Here is a 14,088-nt window from a genome sequence, read left to right on the forward strand (position 1 = left end):
AGTGGGAGGCCCATGGTGGGTCCTGTGTGTGACACATGGCCTCTCAGGAACTGTCCTCGTGGACTTGAGGGCTGGGGGCCCACAGCGCCGGCCGTGTGCCTGAGCCTTGGTGCCTCGATCTGTGACAAAACTAACAGGCACTGCTGCCCCATGGGATCGTTCAGGGGACAGGTGCGCCAGAAAAACCCTCTTGCATTGCTGCGCTGTGTTCAGGCCTCCCCTGCTGCCTGAGGAAGCCCCAGCTGAGTGTTGGGCTTGGGGGCACCGGGGGGTGCCTGCCACACCTGCAGGGCTCGGCCCTGGTCAGGACAACGGTCCACCAACTCCTTCGGATGAGGGTGGGAACTGTGGCCATGGAGGGGCGCGGCTCCCTGTATGGCTTGCTGCCATACTCCACAGACACCCTGAAATCTGCCTTCCCCGCTCTGAGGTGCTGCCCTGCACTCACTGCAGCCCTCACACCTGGGAGCCCAGAGACACTGATGTTCTCCTTGGCAACGTGCTGACGCAGAAGCCAGCGGGTGGGCTGGGGGGCTGTGGCTCCTTCGCCAGGCGTGGGGGTGGGGAGGCACTGCCAGCATCAGGGAAGATGAGGCCTTGGGAGCTGAGCACATGGAGAAGCAGAGCCATGGAGAAGCCATGTCCAGAGCCCTGGCACTGGGCCCCAAGGTTCATTCGGCTTTTGTGAAAACGAGCATGGCCTGTTCTTGGCTGCCTTGCCTTTGACAGGGCCCAGGGAGGACAGTTCAGCACATTCCAAAAGGAGACGGCAGAGAGTGGCAGCCCTGTGCCAGCCCCTATGCCAGCACTGGCCCTGGCCCTGGCGCGGCTGGAGGCGGGCTGTCCTCACTGCCGGCACCATTCTGGGGGCCAGTCCACCTCCAGGGCCAGCCCAGCCAGTGGGAGGAATCGCGGGAGGGGATTGTCTTTCCTCGGCAGCCTGTTTGTTTTCCATCTCCACATATTACTGGTAGAGCATGAAAGGTCAGAATCATTTGGAATCCAGTGAATTTCCAGCCTTGCTTGGGTTTCTCATCAAGAATTTCCTTTTCTGGTGAACAACCACTTCCCCAGGCCTGCAGAAACCAGGCTGATGATGGTGGGTGTGCCAGCCTGGCTGCCAGCCCCTCCCTTTAGAAAATGCCCTGAATGCCTGGAACCTCACAGGGATCCCTGAGGCCAGGCCAGTGGCTGCTGTCCCTGCTCATGGCTGCCCACCGTGGCTCTCCCCAGGGACAGCCCTGGGAGAGGGAAGACTAGAGATGCGAGGGCCCACAGCGGCCCCCAGCCCATCCAGGGCCTGCCCTGAGGAGCTCACTCACACATTACTAGATAGAGGGGTGTAGAGGTGCCAGGCTAGGTTAGAAAAGGCCTCCCAGGAGGCGCCACTTGGGATAAGACCTGAAGGATAAGGGCAGGGGGGTGAGAGGCAGGTATCAGGATCGTTACAAGCCTAAGGCTGGACAGAGCAATATTGCTGGAGCAAAACATGTTGACCACGGCTGGAGCAGAAGGAGAGAAGAGAGAGGCAGCAAGGTGGGAGGCACAGGCCAGGCAGAGCTGAGAGGGCTGTGGGCAGGCAAAGGCCTAGCCTTGGGCCCATCTGTGAAGACACCTGGGTCATCTCCTCACTGACAAGTTCAGAAAGCAAAGGTAACAGCCGAAGCCCTCCATGAAACATTGGACCAACTCAAGGCCCAGGTATCCTGCCTCCTGGGTCCAGCACACCTGCGGGCACAGCCGGTCAAAGGATGCAACTGGGAGCCAGGCCTGGTGTCTGGGGAATTTGCCATGCCTGCCACTGAGTTGATGGATGAGGCCAGTGGTGCAAGCCCGTGTGACTGGCAGCTGCAGGGTGGCTGGCAGACCCACCATGGCACTGTCCCAGGGGTCCAGCCTGAGCACCTCATTTTGCCTTGCAGCTTCTCAGCCCCAAGGCCTCTGCCCATGGCCATGCCTCATCAAGGGAGCCTGACCTCACTCATCTGCTGGGATGTCCCCTCTGCCCAGAACCACACATGGGGCTGAACTGGGGGCAACCATAGGGTAAGGGGCAGAACCCTGGAGAGCACACAGATACACACTGGGAGCAGGGTGGATGCAGCCGCCTGTGTACACACCTGCCTGCCCATCCATCATTCGTTTCCCCCAGGCATGCCATCAACACGTAGGCACAGTTCCAGGGAGAGCCCTGAAGCGAGGAGTGGAGGGAGGCAAGCCTGCCTCCCCAGCTGCCTGATGAAAGCCGAAGATCCTCTCTCAGAACACTCAGGCTCCTAGCACCATGGCCACAGCCTGGAGCTGTCCAGTTTCCCTGGCTGGGGCACAGGGCCAAAGCTAGAACCATTGTTGCTCTCGGCTGAACCCAAAGAATAAAGCTTGCCTTAGGACTGGGTGAAGCAAGGAGTGACCTCAGAGGCCAGTGCTCCCAAGTGGGAGGCTGGGCCCTTGTCTCCCAGTATCACCCTCCGCTAGCCCCAGGGCACCCACAACTTCATGACTCCTTGTTTGCCCCCACTATCCCATCCCCAGGGTCAAAGGCCTCTCTCTTAAGGAGAGACTTGAAATCTGTGCTCAGGGCGTCCTGCTGGGCAAGACAGCCCCTCCCTTGTCTGCCACAGCCTCTACCACTGCCACTCCTGGCTGTGGCCCCCTTCGTGTGCTAGACCTTCTGTATTGGCTGGGCCTGAGCACACTGCTCCACTGCTTCACCTGGCTCCCCACTCTCTCCAGCAACTCCACTCTCAAGCCCCCAGTGCTTGGCACTGGGCCCAGGTCTCCCTCGGGCTGTGCCCATGCCACTGTGAAAGAATCCCAACACCTGCTTTCACGTCGTCCCCTTTCCACCAGGACCTGGCTTATCCCTTCTAAAGAGCTCTTAACCCCATCTCTGCCAGACTCTCAGGCTCAAGATGGGGTTGCGGGGCTGGCTGCTGTTCCTGGACCTACATGCTGGTAGGAGACTGGTGCTGGCAGGAGCTTCATGGATTTGCCAAACTATCACACGGACTGACCACGGATGCCCGGCGGAGCCTCACACTCTCTTGCCCTGTGGCCTCCACACCCTGAGTACTTCAGGCATGGGACATGACACCTGCACTCCACACCCTGTTCCCTCTGCCCCCACCTTGCTGGAGCCGCCTCAGTTATCGTGCAGCAGGGCCAGGCCTGCGCCTGGTTCCCTTTCTGGCTGCGGACGGTCCTGGACCTCGCGAGTCCTCTTGCTTCCAAGAACCCGTGACAGCAGGAACAAGCAGAGGAAAACCCCCGGCCCCACTTACTGTCTGGTTATCCTCGTAGAGTTTCAGGTCGTAGCCGCTGAGCTCCACACAGAAGATGATGGCTGTGACGCCCTCGAAGCAGTGGATCCACTTTTTGCGCTCTGACCTCTGCCCCCCCACGTCCACCATCTTGAAGGTGAGCTCCTTGAAGGTGAACTTGTTCTCCACGATGCCCGTGGTCATGTCCCGGGAGCGCAGGATGTCCTCGACAGTAGGGATGTAGTCAGCTGCGGCAATGCGCTCCAGGTCGTTCAGGTAGTAGGCCGCGTTGTCCTCCAGGTGATACTCGCTGGAGCGGCTGAAGCAGGCCTGTGCCCCTGGGTCGGCCCAGAGCCGCCGCATGACGCCCAGCAGCTCGGGTGTGATCTCGCCCTTGCTCTCAGCGGGGCCTGTCAGCGCGAAGAGCTGCACAGCGTCGTAGGCGCGGTCGGGGTTGTGGAAATCGATCCTGAGGGCGGCCAGGGCCCGGATGATGCGGGTCAGCGAGTCGATGGCGTTGTAGATGATGAGGGGCTTGTACTCCTTGCAGGCCTCCAGGTTGAAGCCGCCGCTGTGGATGATCTTCATCTGTTTGACGATGGTGCTCTTGCCTGAGTTGCTGGTGCCCAGCAGGAGCAGCTTGATCTCGCGGCGCTGTCGTTGGCTCTCTGAGCGCAGGTGGCGGTCAATTCTCCGGGACCGCCGGGCTGCTTCTTTTTCCTCTGAGCTTTGCCGACATCCCATGGTCTGGCAGCAGCGGGCCCAGACAAGGAGCACGGGACGGGGCGCCTCTCCCTCTTACCACAGGGGACGCTGAGACCAGGCAGACGAGAGCCCAGCTGCCCTGGAGGCACTCAGTGCCAGCAGGGGGGTGAGGCCGAGCCACACTGCAGCCCCTGCCCCAGTGCTTCTTCTCCAGCCGGCATGGCGCTCTGTGCAGCGGGCGGCGGCCGCCCCTCCCCACTAGTGACACTCCACCTCCCTAGTCAGCAAAGTGGCCTGATTTGCCGTAGTCATTCCCTGTCCTCAGCGACGGTGGGAAGCCGTCCGCTTGTGTCTGCCTCGGCTGCTGCCGTCTGGTTGCTGGTTGCTGTGGCGATGTTGCTGAGTGGTTGGAGGGTTGGAGGGCTGGTCACTGCTGTGCTCCCTGCAGCCCCCCGCCTCCGGCTCCCACTGTGCATCCAGCCCTTCACCTGCCAAACACAGAGAAGAGTGTGAGCCTCCTCCCTGTGGCCCCACCTCAGGCTGGACAGTGAAAGGGAGCTCTTCTGAAAGCCAAGCAGCAGAGACTGGCCTTGGAAAATGAGCCGGCAACAATCCATCCGACCCCCTCTCCTCCATGGGGCACTGCAGGGTCCACACCACGGTGTAACACGTGTGTCTGCTGCTGCCTGGACAGTCTGCCTGAAGCCAGGTGCATGAGGGAGAGGAGGGTGTGTGCGAGGCCTCTGCCCACCCAGCCCCCATGCTGGACTCCCTTCTACCGCATCCAGTTAGGATTCAATAAGGTCACCCTGCTGTGATGCCCCCTGGCGCCCTTCTCCCAGAGAGCATTGATAGAGCTCAGCTTTGCCCTGTTTTACACGGGTGGCCAGGCCTCGGCCCAGCCCTGGGATAATTGAACACCTCTCTGACTCTCACTACTCCCGCAGGAGCTGGGTCACTGCTAATCACAGGGAGGAAAAGCACCAGGAGGGAGGCCTGGCCCCTGCCTTCCCTTGAGGGCACTCTGCTGGGCCAGCCCAGGAGCCAGCAGATAGGCAGGGACCAGAGCAAGGTGGAGGCTTCAGGCTGCGGGAGCACCGTGAGGTGCCTAAGCACAGTGGGCAGGGGCGGCCTCACTCCCGCAGAAGGAGGTAGAGGGGTGCTTGGGCTGAGACCAGGGAGTTGGGGACTGCACGTGGTGCTGTGGTGAAATCCACCTGGGAGAGCAGGAGCTGTCACAGTAGCTCCCAAGGGAAGAATCTTTCACCAACCCCGCGAGTCAGGGCCTCCCCATCCACCTTTCCTGCCAGCAGGGAGGGGCACACCCTAGGATGCCCCTGTGACTTTGTTGGGTGTTTGGACCAGGCCTCCCCACATGAAGGGCAGCTCAAAGTTCGGGCTTCTGCCCCTGGCTGTGAGCCCAGGGTGGCACCAGGCCCCACCCAGCTTGCACGCACCCCTCTTGCTCCTTCCCTGACCTCTGTCCCTTTCCAGAGACCCACATAGCCTCCCCATCCTGCCACAGGTAGCATTAGCCCCTCTAATACCACCCATCAACTCTGTGACTGGCCCTGGGGTGGGAAGGCCCAAGGCAGACAGACCCCAACAGCCAAGGCCCCACCCCCAACTCCTGCGTGTGACCAGCATCTGAAACTCAACCTGCTAAAACCTTAGCAAATGGCACTTCATCCTCCCAGCAGCCATCCGTGCCCCTCACTGTACCTTGCCCCTCACAGACCTTGACCACTAGTTCTGGCGATCCTGCTCTGAAGCAGGCCCCTGGTGGGCTATCCTCTCCCTGGGCAGAGGTTCTAATCTCTCCTGACAGTGGCAGTGGCCTCTCACACCTGCTCCCTAGCCCTGCCAGCCTCTGACAGCCAGAGGCTCTAATGCCACCTCTTTCCCTTGATCAAACCCTGATGTTACCCCCATCACTCTCAGGGTGGTCTCATCCTTCATGCCTCGATTGCCTCTCCCAGGTTGTGTGGCCTCTGGCGACTTACTCCCATCTCAGAGCCTGTCCCTCACTGGCCACAGGTATCTGTGAAGAGTAAAGCGTCCAGCACAAGCCTGGTCCTCAGAAAGTGACAGCCAGTAGCAGTCACTGCCCTGCTGTGCTTGTTGCTGTGAGCATCACCTTGCCCCCGTCATCCTCCTCCATAGCAGCCCTCAGCTAATGTGTGACCTACGTGACCTCATGTGCTGCCGTCGCCCCTAACCCCCAGCCAGAGTGAGGGTGAGGAGGGCCCGTCCTGGCCTCATTCCCCACTGGGAACAGGGCAGTGCCTCGTGCATAGTGGGTGTTCAGTAAGCACTGGTTGGTGGAAGGAGGGAAGGAATCACTGGAGAGGCAGAGGAACTTTCCCGCTTCACTGGACAGCCATCGATGAGAGGTGCACCAGGGAACGCCCTAGAAACATCTTTGCCAAGAGAGCAGTGATTAAACAGTCACTCAGCCCAATCCCAATGACGCTGAAAATTACATCTGAGAATGGAAGCCCCGAGATGACCCTCCCGCTCTAGCACACAGTGGGCAGAACATCCGCTTAAAGATGACATGTAGCCCCTTAGGTGTGGAAAGGTGTCCAAAGCCCTCAGCCCACTGCCTGGGGACCCAGGGTCCTCCCTGTCAGCACCATCATTCCAGCAGGAAGCCAACATGCTCCTTTCAGAAGGCAGTGTCCAGCCCAGTGGGAGGTGTCCTCTGTCGTCATGACTGTTCTTCTCAATTCAGCGTTTGAAAATGTGAGGTACAGCCAGGTGCCCCCTCCGTCCCCAGTGGTGGGCAGAGAAGCTGCTCTGTCCGAGGATGTGTGATTTGTGCTTTGGAATGTATATGCTCCATGGCTCCAAGGATCCAAGGCTGGGGAATCAGCGAGCAGGCCGGGGACACTGGGCTGGCAGCCTGGGCCCTGAAATGCTGTCGTCTGGAAGCCTGGAGCTAAGGGCTGCCCAAGCAGTCTTTGATCAGTGTGCACCAGCAATGGCAGGGCAATGTGGGGGGAAAGGGGAAACTGAGGCCAGGGAGCAATCAGGGCGTCAGGGCCACGTCTGTCATCTGCATGGGGCAGTGACGAACAGTCACAACCAAGGGGAGGTCCCCTGCTTGAGGACCCTTGTCTTTCAGATCACCTGAACCAAACAAGCAGAAGGCCCCACCCAGAACTCTCCCTGCAGCTCTGCCAGGCTCTGTTGTGTTTGGGGGTATGAGTGCTCTCTGCAGGAATGCCACGCATGGGACAGGGCTGTGCACGGATATAAGGAGGCCTTGCGTTGGGAGCCTGGATGTGGTCCATACCACATGACAGTATGACATAATAGGTATGACAGAATAGGTATGACAGTCCCACCTATTCTGAGGCTTGACTTCTTGGCTCTTACACAAGGCTCTGGCCGGCCCTCTCTCTGAATCTTTAAACCCGGGCTTTACTGGACATTCTAGGACTCCCCAAGTCCCAGGATGGAACCTGATGATGGTTGGCCGAGAGACAAAGGCCAAGAGCTGGATGACCACATTGTTCCCTGGCCCAGAAACCACTGATGGGTCACTAGAGCCCAACAACCAGGACCCCCCCACCACAGTACCTCTGGGCGTGGCTAGAAATACCAGAGGAATGGGCCAGGGAAAGAGCGTGCCAGGCAGAGGAGGAACATGCTCTAAGGCCCTGCAGTGTGTGGGGATGTGTGTTAGGGATGAAAGGGACAAACCATCCCTAACACACAGGGGAACTGAAGGAAGGACAGAGTGGCTGGACCAAGGGAGAGGAGGAGAGCGGTGCCAGGCAAGAAGAAGGGGCACAGGGCTCACCAGAAGTTCAACTGAGCCCTTGGTCTTCACTGAAGAGAAACAGGACACCACTGAAAGGTTTTAAGCCATGTGTGTACCTGCATATTTGTGGCATTATGTGGTGCCTGTGTGCAGGTACACTGCGGTGTGTGTATGTGTATGCATAGGTCCCTGTGTGTGTGCAGGTCCATTGCAGTGTGTGTGTGTGTGCATGCATAGGTCCCTGTGTGTGTGCAAATCCATTGTGGTGCATGTATGTGTATGCATAGGTCCCTGTGTGTGTGCAGGTCCACTGTGGTGTGTGTACGTGTATGCACAGGTCCTTGTGTATGTGTGCAAATCCATTGTGGTCTGTGTACGTGTATGCATAGGTCCCTGTGTGTGTGCAAATCCATTGTGGTCTGTGTATGTGTATGCATAGGTCCCTGGGTGTGTGCAAATCCATTGTGTGTGTGCGTGTATGCGTAGGTCCCTGTGTGTGTGCAAATCCATTGTGTGTGCGCGTGTATGCATAGGTCCCTGTGTGTGTGCAAATCCATTGTGTGTGTGCGTGTATGCGTAGGTCCCTGTGTGTGTCTGTGAGTGCGCAGGTGCATGGATGTGTCTGTGTCTGGTTGCTTGTATGCCAGTGTGTGCATGTGTCTATTCATGTACATGTCTGTGAGCAGGTCCATGTACACATCTTTGCGTGTGCATGCACAGGTCCATGCCCCTGTCTGCATGTGGTTGTGCGTATGTGTGTGCAGCTGCATGTGTACTGGTGCATGTGGGCATCTGCATGGGGTTGCATGTGGCATCCTGGGAGCAGAGATGCCCTGGAGAGGAGGAACCAGCTGAGGTGTGCAGCTAGGCTGAGGCGACTGGGGCAGAGGCAAGATGGGTCAGGGGCTCTCCAGCATCCCACACTTACTTGCTAAACCATGGCTTTGATTCTGGCACTTGGGCTGAGGCTGCTGAATGAGGCAGATGAAGATCCATTCCCTATTTTTGCTCAGGTGGGAGGGCAGGAGTCAGACTACAGACAGTAAATAAACAGCAAGTGAAGAAGGTGCCCAGTGCTACAGTGGAAATGGAGCTCCCGGTGGGCAGGGTTGGGGGTGGCGCGTGCAGGCTGCAAGTCTGCAAAGGTGGGTGGGGCTGGCCTCCTGATAGGTGAGAGATAAGTATGAACAGGTGATGAAGGAGGGAGGCAAGCAGGCATCAGGGATGAGGGAACCACCGGTGCAAAGGCCGTGAAGTGGGAGCATGCCTGACCAGTCTGAGGGGCAGGAAGGAGGCCATGTGGCTGGTGCCAAGAGGGTAGGAGGTCACTGTAAGGGTGAGTCGGGAGCCAGCCAGGGTTTGGGTGAGAAGTGCCATGACCTGCCCTGTGTGACCAGCATCCCTTGGCCGCTGCGCTGAAACCAGACCAGAGGAGGCTCCTGGATGCAAACATCCAGGCGATAAAAGGGGAGCAACATGGGTGAGGGCTGCGGGAAGTGGATGCAGTGAGGAACTCTGCAAGATGTGTGAGCTGTACGGTGCACAGTGCCTGGTGATGGAGTGGTAGCTGGGTGGGAGCAGGGAGATGATCAGGGAATTCCAGGGTCCAGCCAGTAGGCTGAAGCAGGGGCTGCTCTTGGAGAGGGGACATATCAGGTGAAAGCGGCAGGTACTGGGAAAGGGGGACTGTCAGCTGTCCCTGTGGTACAGGACCCTGCTGTGCTTATGGCCAGGGCTCAGTACAGATGAGTGGACTGTATCAGTGAACACCAGCTAGTATCCAGCCCCCGGTCCCCAGCAGATGCGTAGTGTTTGCAGCATGAAGAGTATGGCAAATTCACCAGGAGGTCGCTTAGGACTTAGTGTGACACAGGGCCAGGCATCAGGTCCGACATGCAGGCAGCCAGACGCCAGGAAGCCCTGGTAGGCTGCGCTCAGCCTGCCTCCTCCCCAGCAGCCTCAGGAAACCAGCTTCTCTTGGCCGTAGGCTCTTAAGGAGCGCCATCCTGGTCCCTGACTCACCTACCCAAAGGTTCCTAAGGCATGATCCCCAAACCCTGAGCCCACTCAGGAACCCTCTGCTGAGAGCCGCTTGCTTCCTGTGGTTTCAGGACAGACCCTTCAGCCCACACATGGACTTCCCCCTCAAGACCCTCCCTTCTCGCCCACCACCCAGCAGACCCAGCCTGCCCTCATGACCCTCCTTCCAGATGTGGCCCTCTCAAGTCTGTTCCTGTAACAGATGTTGAGTGACAGCCCTGAGCCAGGATGGGGACATGGTCATGGAGGTAAAGTGCTGCCACCTCTCTTGGGACCTTTGCATCCTGGATGCCCTCCACTCTAGGAACCACTTCCCTCCCCAGGCGCAATCCCTGGAGGCCCCGCCTGCTGCTGGGCATAGAGCTTGGGCAACACAATACTCATGCCCACACCTACCACAGCCTGAGCTCGCCAGGGCCGAACCAGGCCACAGGAGCCAGCCCGCCCTGCCGTAACCTCTAGGCTCTCCCCATAGCCTTGTACAAGGCCTCCGCCACAGCAGCCAGCACAGCACAGAGTCAGTGCCCCTCCCCGCCGAGGCAGAAGAGGACAGCCCACAGCCAAGGTCACCGAAGGTGTCACTGCCCAAGCCGGCTAAGCCGGGGTGGGAAGACTTATCAGCTTACAGACTGGCTCCCTCATCACTGTGCCCCACTTCCTCAGAGACAGCAGCCCAGCCCCTCACTCTCCAGGTCCCTAGCTACCTGCCTCCCTCCCTCCTCACCTCCCAGGAAAGCCTGCCCCATACAGAGCCTGGGTCATGGAAAGGGTGAGCCAAGATGAAGTGATGGTTCAACACACAGACCCTGTCCCCAGGGAGTTAGTTTAGGCTTGTTGAGGAGATGGAACTGTACCCAGACTGTGACTGGAGGAGACGCAGAGACAGTCATGCCTGAGGACCAATAGAGGCCACTCAGATGGCCACCTCTGCTGGTAACAGGAGCTAGGACCCCAAGAGGTAGCAGGCAGCCCAGGTCACAGGGCCAGCAAGGCAGAGCAAAGACACACCCCTAATGCCTGATGGGCTCCCAGCCCTCCCCAGATACCATAGATACCATACACCCTGAACCTTCAGGACTCTCTAGCCTCAGTGTAGGAACCAGTGGTGTCCACTATCCCAGGCATGGGGCGGCAGCAGGAGTCATGGAACCCACTTCAGACCAACAATTCCTTTCCACCCCACTAGAGCTGACCCCAGGGCTGCCTGCACCTACCTGCCACTCACCCTGTCCTGGAGTCCCCTGTGGAGGCTGAGCTGCCCAGCATGCCCCAAGCGGGGCTATGACTCAGCACTGCCCCACCCCCACCCCCACCCCAGTGTGCTGAGACGCCTTCTATCCTGGCAGCCGCAGCCCCTGTACCTGCCAGCACCACCTTGGCACCCAGCAGCTGGTCTGTGGTGACATGGGGGAGGGAGGGAGGAGGCCCATGCAGGGACAGATCTCCAGGCTCACTTATGCCTGTGACCATAGGGCCTTCCTCAGACAAGGATGTGGGGTAGAGCGGGTAAGGATCCAACCCCAAGCCAGCCCACAGCTCAGAGCATGCAGGGACCAGCAGGAGGAAATGCATTGGGGTACCTTGAACCCACATTTTGGGCGTGTAGATGGTTCATGTAACTCAGATCACTCGACTTGCTGCGTGAATATGGGAACCTGCAGGCCGAGCTTGAAACCGCCTTTGCAAAATTATGACTGAGACAGTGAAAGAGATTTAACTGACTCCATCTTGCATCTAACCTCCAAGTTGTCCTTGTTCATTCCTGGGTGTAGGCTGAACTAACTTTGGGAGAAACTTAGTTTATAGTTTAAACAAAGATGGTAATAGCCCTTTCCCAAAGCAGACCTCCTTCTGGCCTGAGGACTAGACTGCCTTTGTAGGACTCACATTAGCCACAAGATTAGAAATTACGGTTTAGGAGTCATGCAGCTGAAGTCTAAAGATTCTGACCCTCCCTAAACTGCTCCTAAGATCAGTGCTGGAGAAATTTTGCAGACCCTGCACTTGATGGATCAGCTGGCACCATCCAGATGGATTAACTGGCTCATCTGATCTTGTGGCCCCCACCCAGGAACTGACTGAGCACAAGACGACAGTTTCAACTCCCTTTGATTTCATCCCTAACCAATCAGCACTCCTGGCCCACTGGCTTCCCCCCATCCACCATGTTATCCTTAAAAACTTTGCTCCCTAAATGCTCTGGGAGACTGATTTGAGTAATAATAAAACTCCGGTCTCCTGCACAGCCGGCTCTTCATGAATTACTCTTTCTCTATTGCAATTCCAGTCTTGAAGAATCGGTTCTGTCTAGGCAGCGGGCAAGGTGAACCCCTTGGGTGGTTACAAGCTCAATTGAGGCATTTTTATATTCACAGTCTCACTCGTCACCCAGCTGCAGTGCACCATCACAGTTCACTGCAGCCTCAACCCCCCGGGCTCAAGCAATCCCCCCACCTCAGCCTCTTGAGTAGCCGGTACTACAGGTACACACCACCATGACCAGCTAATCTTTTTATTTTTTGTAGAAATGGGGGTCTCACTAGCTCAGGCTGATCTCGAACTCCTGGGCTCAAGCAATCCTCCTGCCTCAGCCTCCCAAAGTGCTGGGGTTTATAGGTGTGAGCCACCATGCTCATTCCATCACCTCTTAAAGAGTGGGTGCTGCCCCCAACTCTGGAGCCGCTGTCCCCACATCAGCTCCCACCATGATACTATTTTAGAAGAAGGTCTGGAAAAGCCTGTGCCTGTGGCCACTGCAGATTACCAGGTTTCCTCCTCGCTGAATGAGGAAGCACTTTCCACTGCCCTTTTACGCCTGACTTATCGGAGCTGTGTTTGCTTCCAGCTGACAAGCTGCACACATCCCCGTCCTGCCCCAGCCGTGCATCCCCTCATGAGTTTTCTAGGGCCTGGCCTGGACCTATGGGGGCCTCCTCGGTGGCAGCTCTCTGTGGTCGCCGAGGAGCCAGGTGTCCTTTGTGTTGCCCAGTTCTTCTGTCCCACTGCCTTCCGTCCTGTCACGCTGGCCCCACCCAGTGGGAAGTGGGCTCCACAGATCGCTGCAGCCCCATGACTGTGTGCTTCCCCTCTCTCCAGTGGTTTGGTCATGGTCCAGTGTCCCCACAGGCTCTTCATGGAGCCATTTCCACACATCTTCATGGGAGGTCAGGGGCAACTGCGGGCTGGGCCCCGGGGAGGGTCTGTCTCAGGGAAGCTGGGTGTGGTGGGGCCGGGGAGGGGACTCTGGGTCCCAGGCGTGGCTCTGCTGCACTTTCCTCATCTATAGTGTGCCTCCTTGGGCAGCTAAGGCCACTGGGAGGAGAGAAAGGTGCCCAGGGAACCTAGGTCCAGAAGCCCATGTCTGGAGACGCACAGGGGACAGCTGCACCTCCATGCCACCTGTCTGCTGCCACTGCTGGGCTGAGTGCTTTGCTCACACACATGTGTAGAAACCAAAGCGCAAAGATAGAGGTGATTTCCCGGGGTAGCCTGGCTGGGAGTCTGCAGGCCTCAGCTCCCATCAAGCCCTCCAACCGGGCCCCACAGGACTGCAGCCTGCCTAACCTGGCCACACTTGGGTATCACTGGCTGTTTTTACTCAACATTTTTCTTTAAATTGACTGCGTTTTTTACTTCAAAAAAATGTACTTCATAACGACTTCATAGTCCTACTTTCAGTGGAAAGCCAGAGTCACCCGCCGTAGACTGAAGTAATCTAAATACAAAACAGTGTAGAGGAACCCGCTTCTGCCGCTAGCCAGGGGCGTGACCCTGCCGAGGGGCCAGGCAAGGCCACTGGCTGTTGCTTAAACAGCGGGGATTAGCGCCTGCTGGAGGGTGCGAGAGCCGAGAGCCACGCTGGCACCAAACTGGGATTTTTCTCCTTGAAGGAGAAGGATTGAGAGAGAAACAAAAAAGCATTACCTTCCTCCGGGGAAGGGTTAGTGCCACTCACAGCTGTGGCCTTAGGCCACCTCCCAGGGTTTGGTGGTGTTGCAGCCCCCTGCTCTGTCCCCACTTCCTCTGCCTCCTGGGGACACAAGTGAGGTACATGGGGAACTGGGGCCAGACGCCCTCTCTGCTGGGACAACCAGGGTGGAGGCACTGGTACTGGTGGTGAAGGGATGGGGGCTATTGGGCTGTGGTGCAATCACTGCACCCCTCCTCCTCAGGCCAGAGCCCATCTCTCATCTCAGCAAAGTGGGTCACCCTCTCCCTGGTTCAGTTCCATCTGTTTGCTCAGCAGAGTGTCCTCCACTGCTTCTCCCGTTGCTCGTAAATCACCCAGCACGTGCGCCCAGGCCTGAGGCCTTC

General features: G+C 58.1%; 2 protein-coding genes across 3 annotated transcripts in view; one reads left to right on the plus strand and one right to left on the minus strand.

Annotated features, from left to right (window-relative positions):
- Positions 1 to 14,088, plus strand: part of RSPH14 (radial spoke head 14 homolog) — an 83,382-nt gene that overhangs the window by 42,765 nt on the left and 26,529 nt on the right. The window lies entirely within an intron of this gene.
- The window catches only part of GNAZ (G protein subunit alpha z), a 54,224-nt gene that overhangs the window by 25,496 nt on the left and 14,640 nt on the right, over positions 1 to 14,088 (minus strand). For both annotated transcript variants that reach the window (XM_065522437.2, XM_045364436.3), the window contains one exon: positions 3,282 to 4,453. In XM_065522437.2, the coding sequence (XP_065378509.1) occupies positions 3,282 to 4,004 (723 nt within the window). In that variant the 5' untranslated portion in view covers positions 4,005 to 4,453. The remainder of the gene's footprint in view (positions 1 to 3,281; positions 4,454 to 14,088) is intronic.

The sequence above is a fragment of the Macaca fascicularis genome, chromosome 10 (assembly GCF_037993035.2).
Source record: "Macaca fascicularis isolate 582-1 chromosome 10, T2T-MFA8v1.1".
NCBI classification, from domain to species: domain Eukaryota; kingdom Metazoa; phylum Chordata; class Mammalia; order Primates; family Cercopithecidae; genus Macaca; species Macaca fascicularis.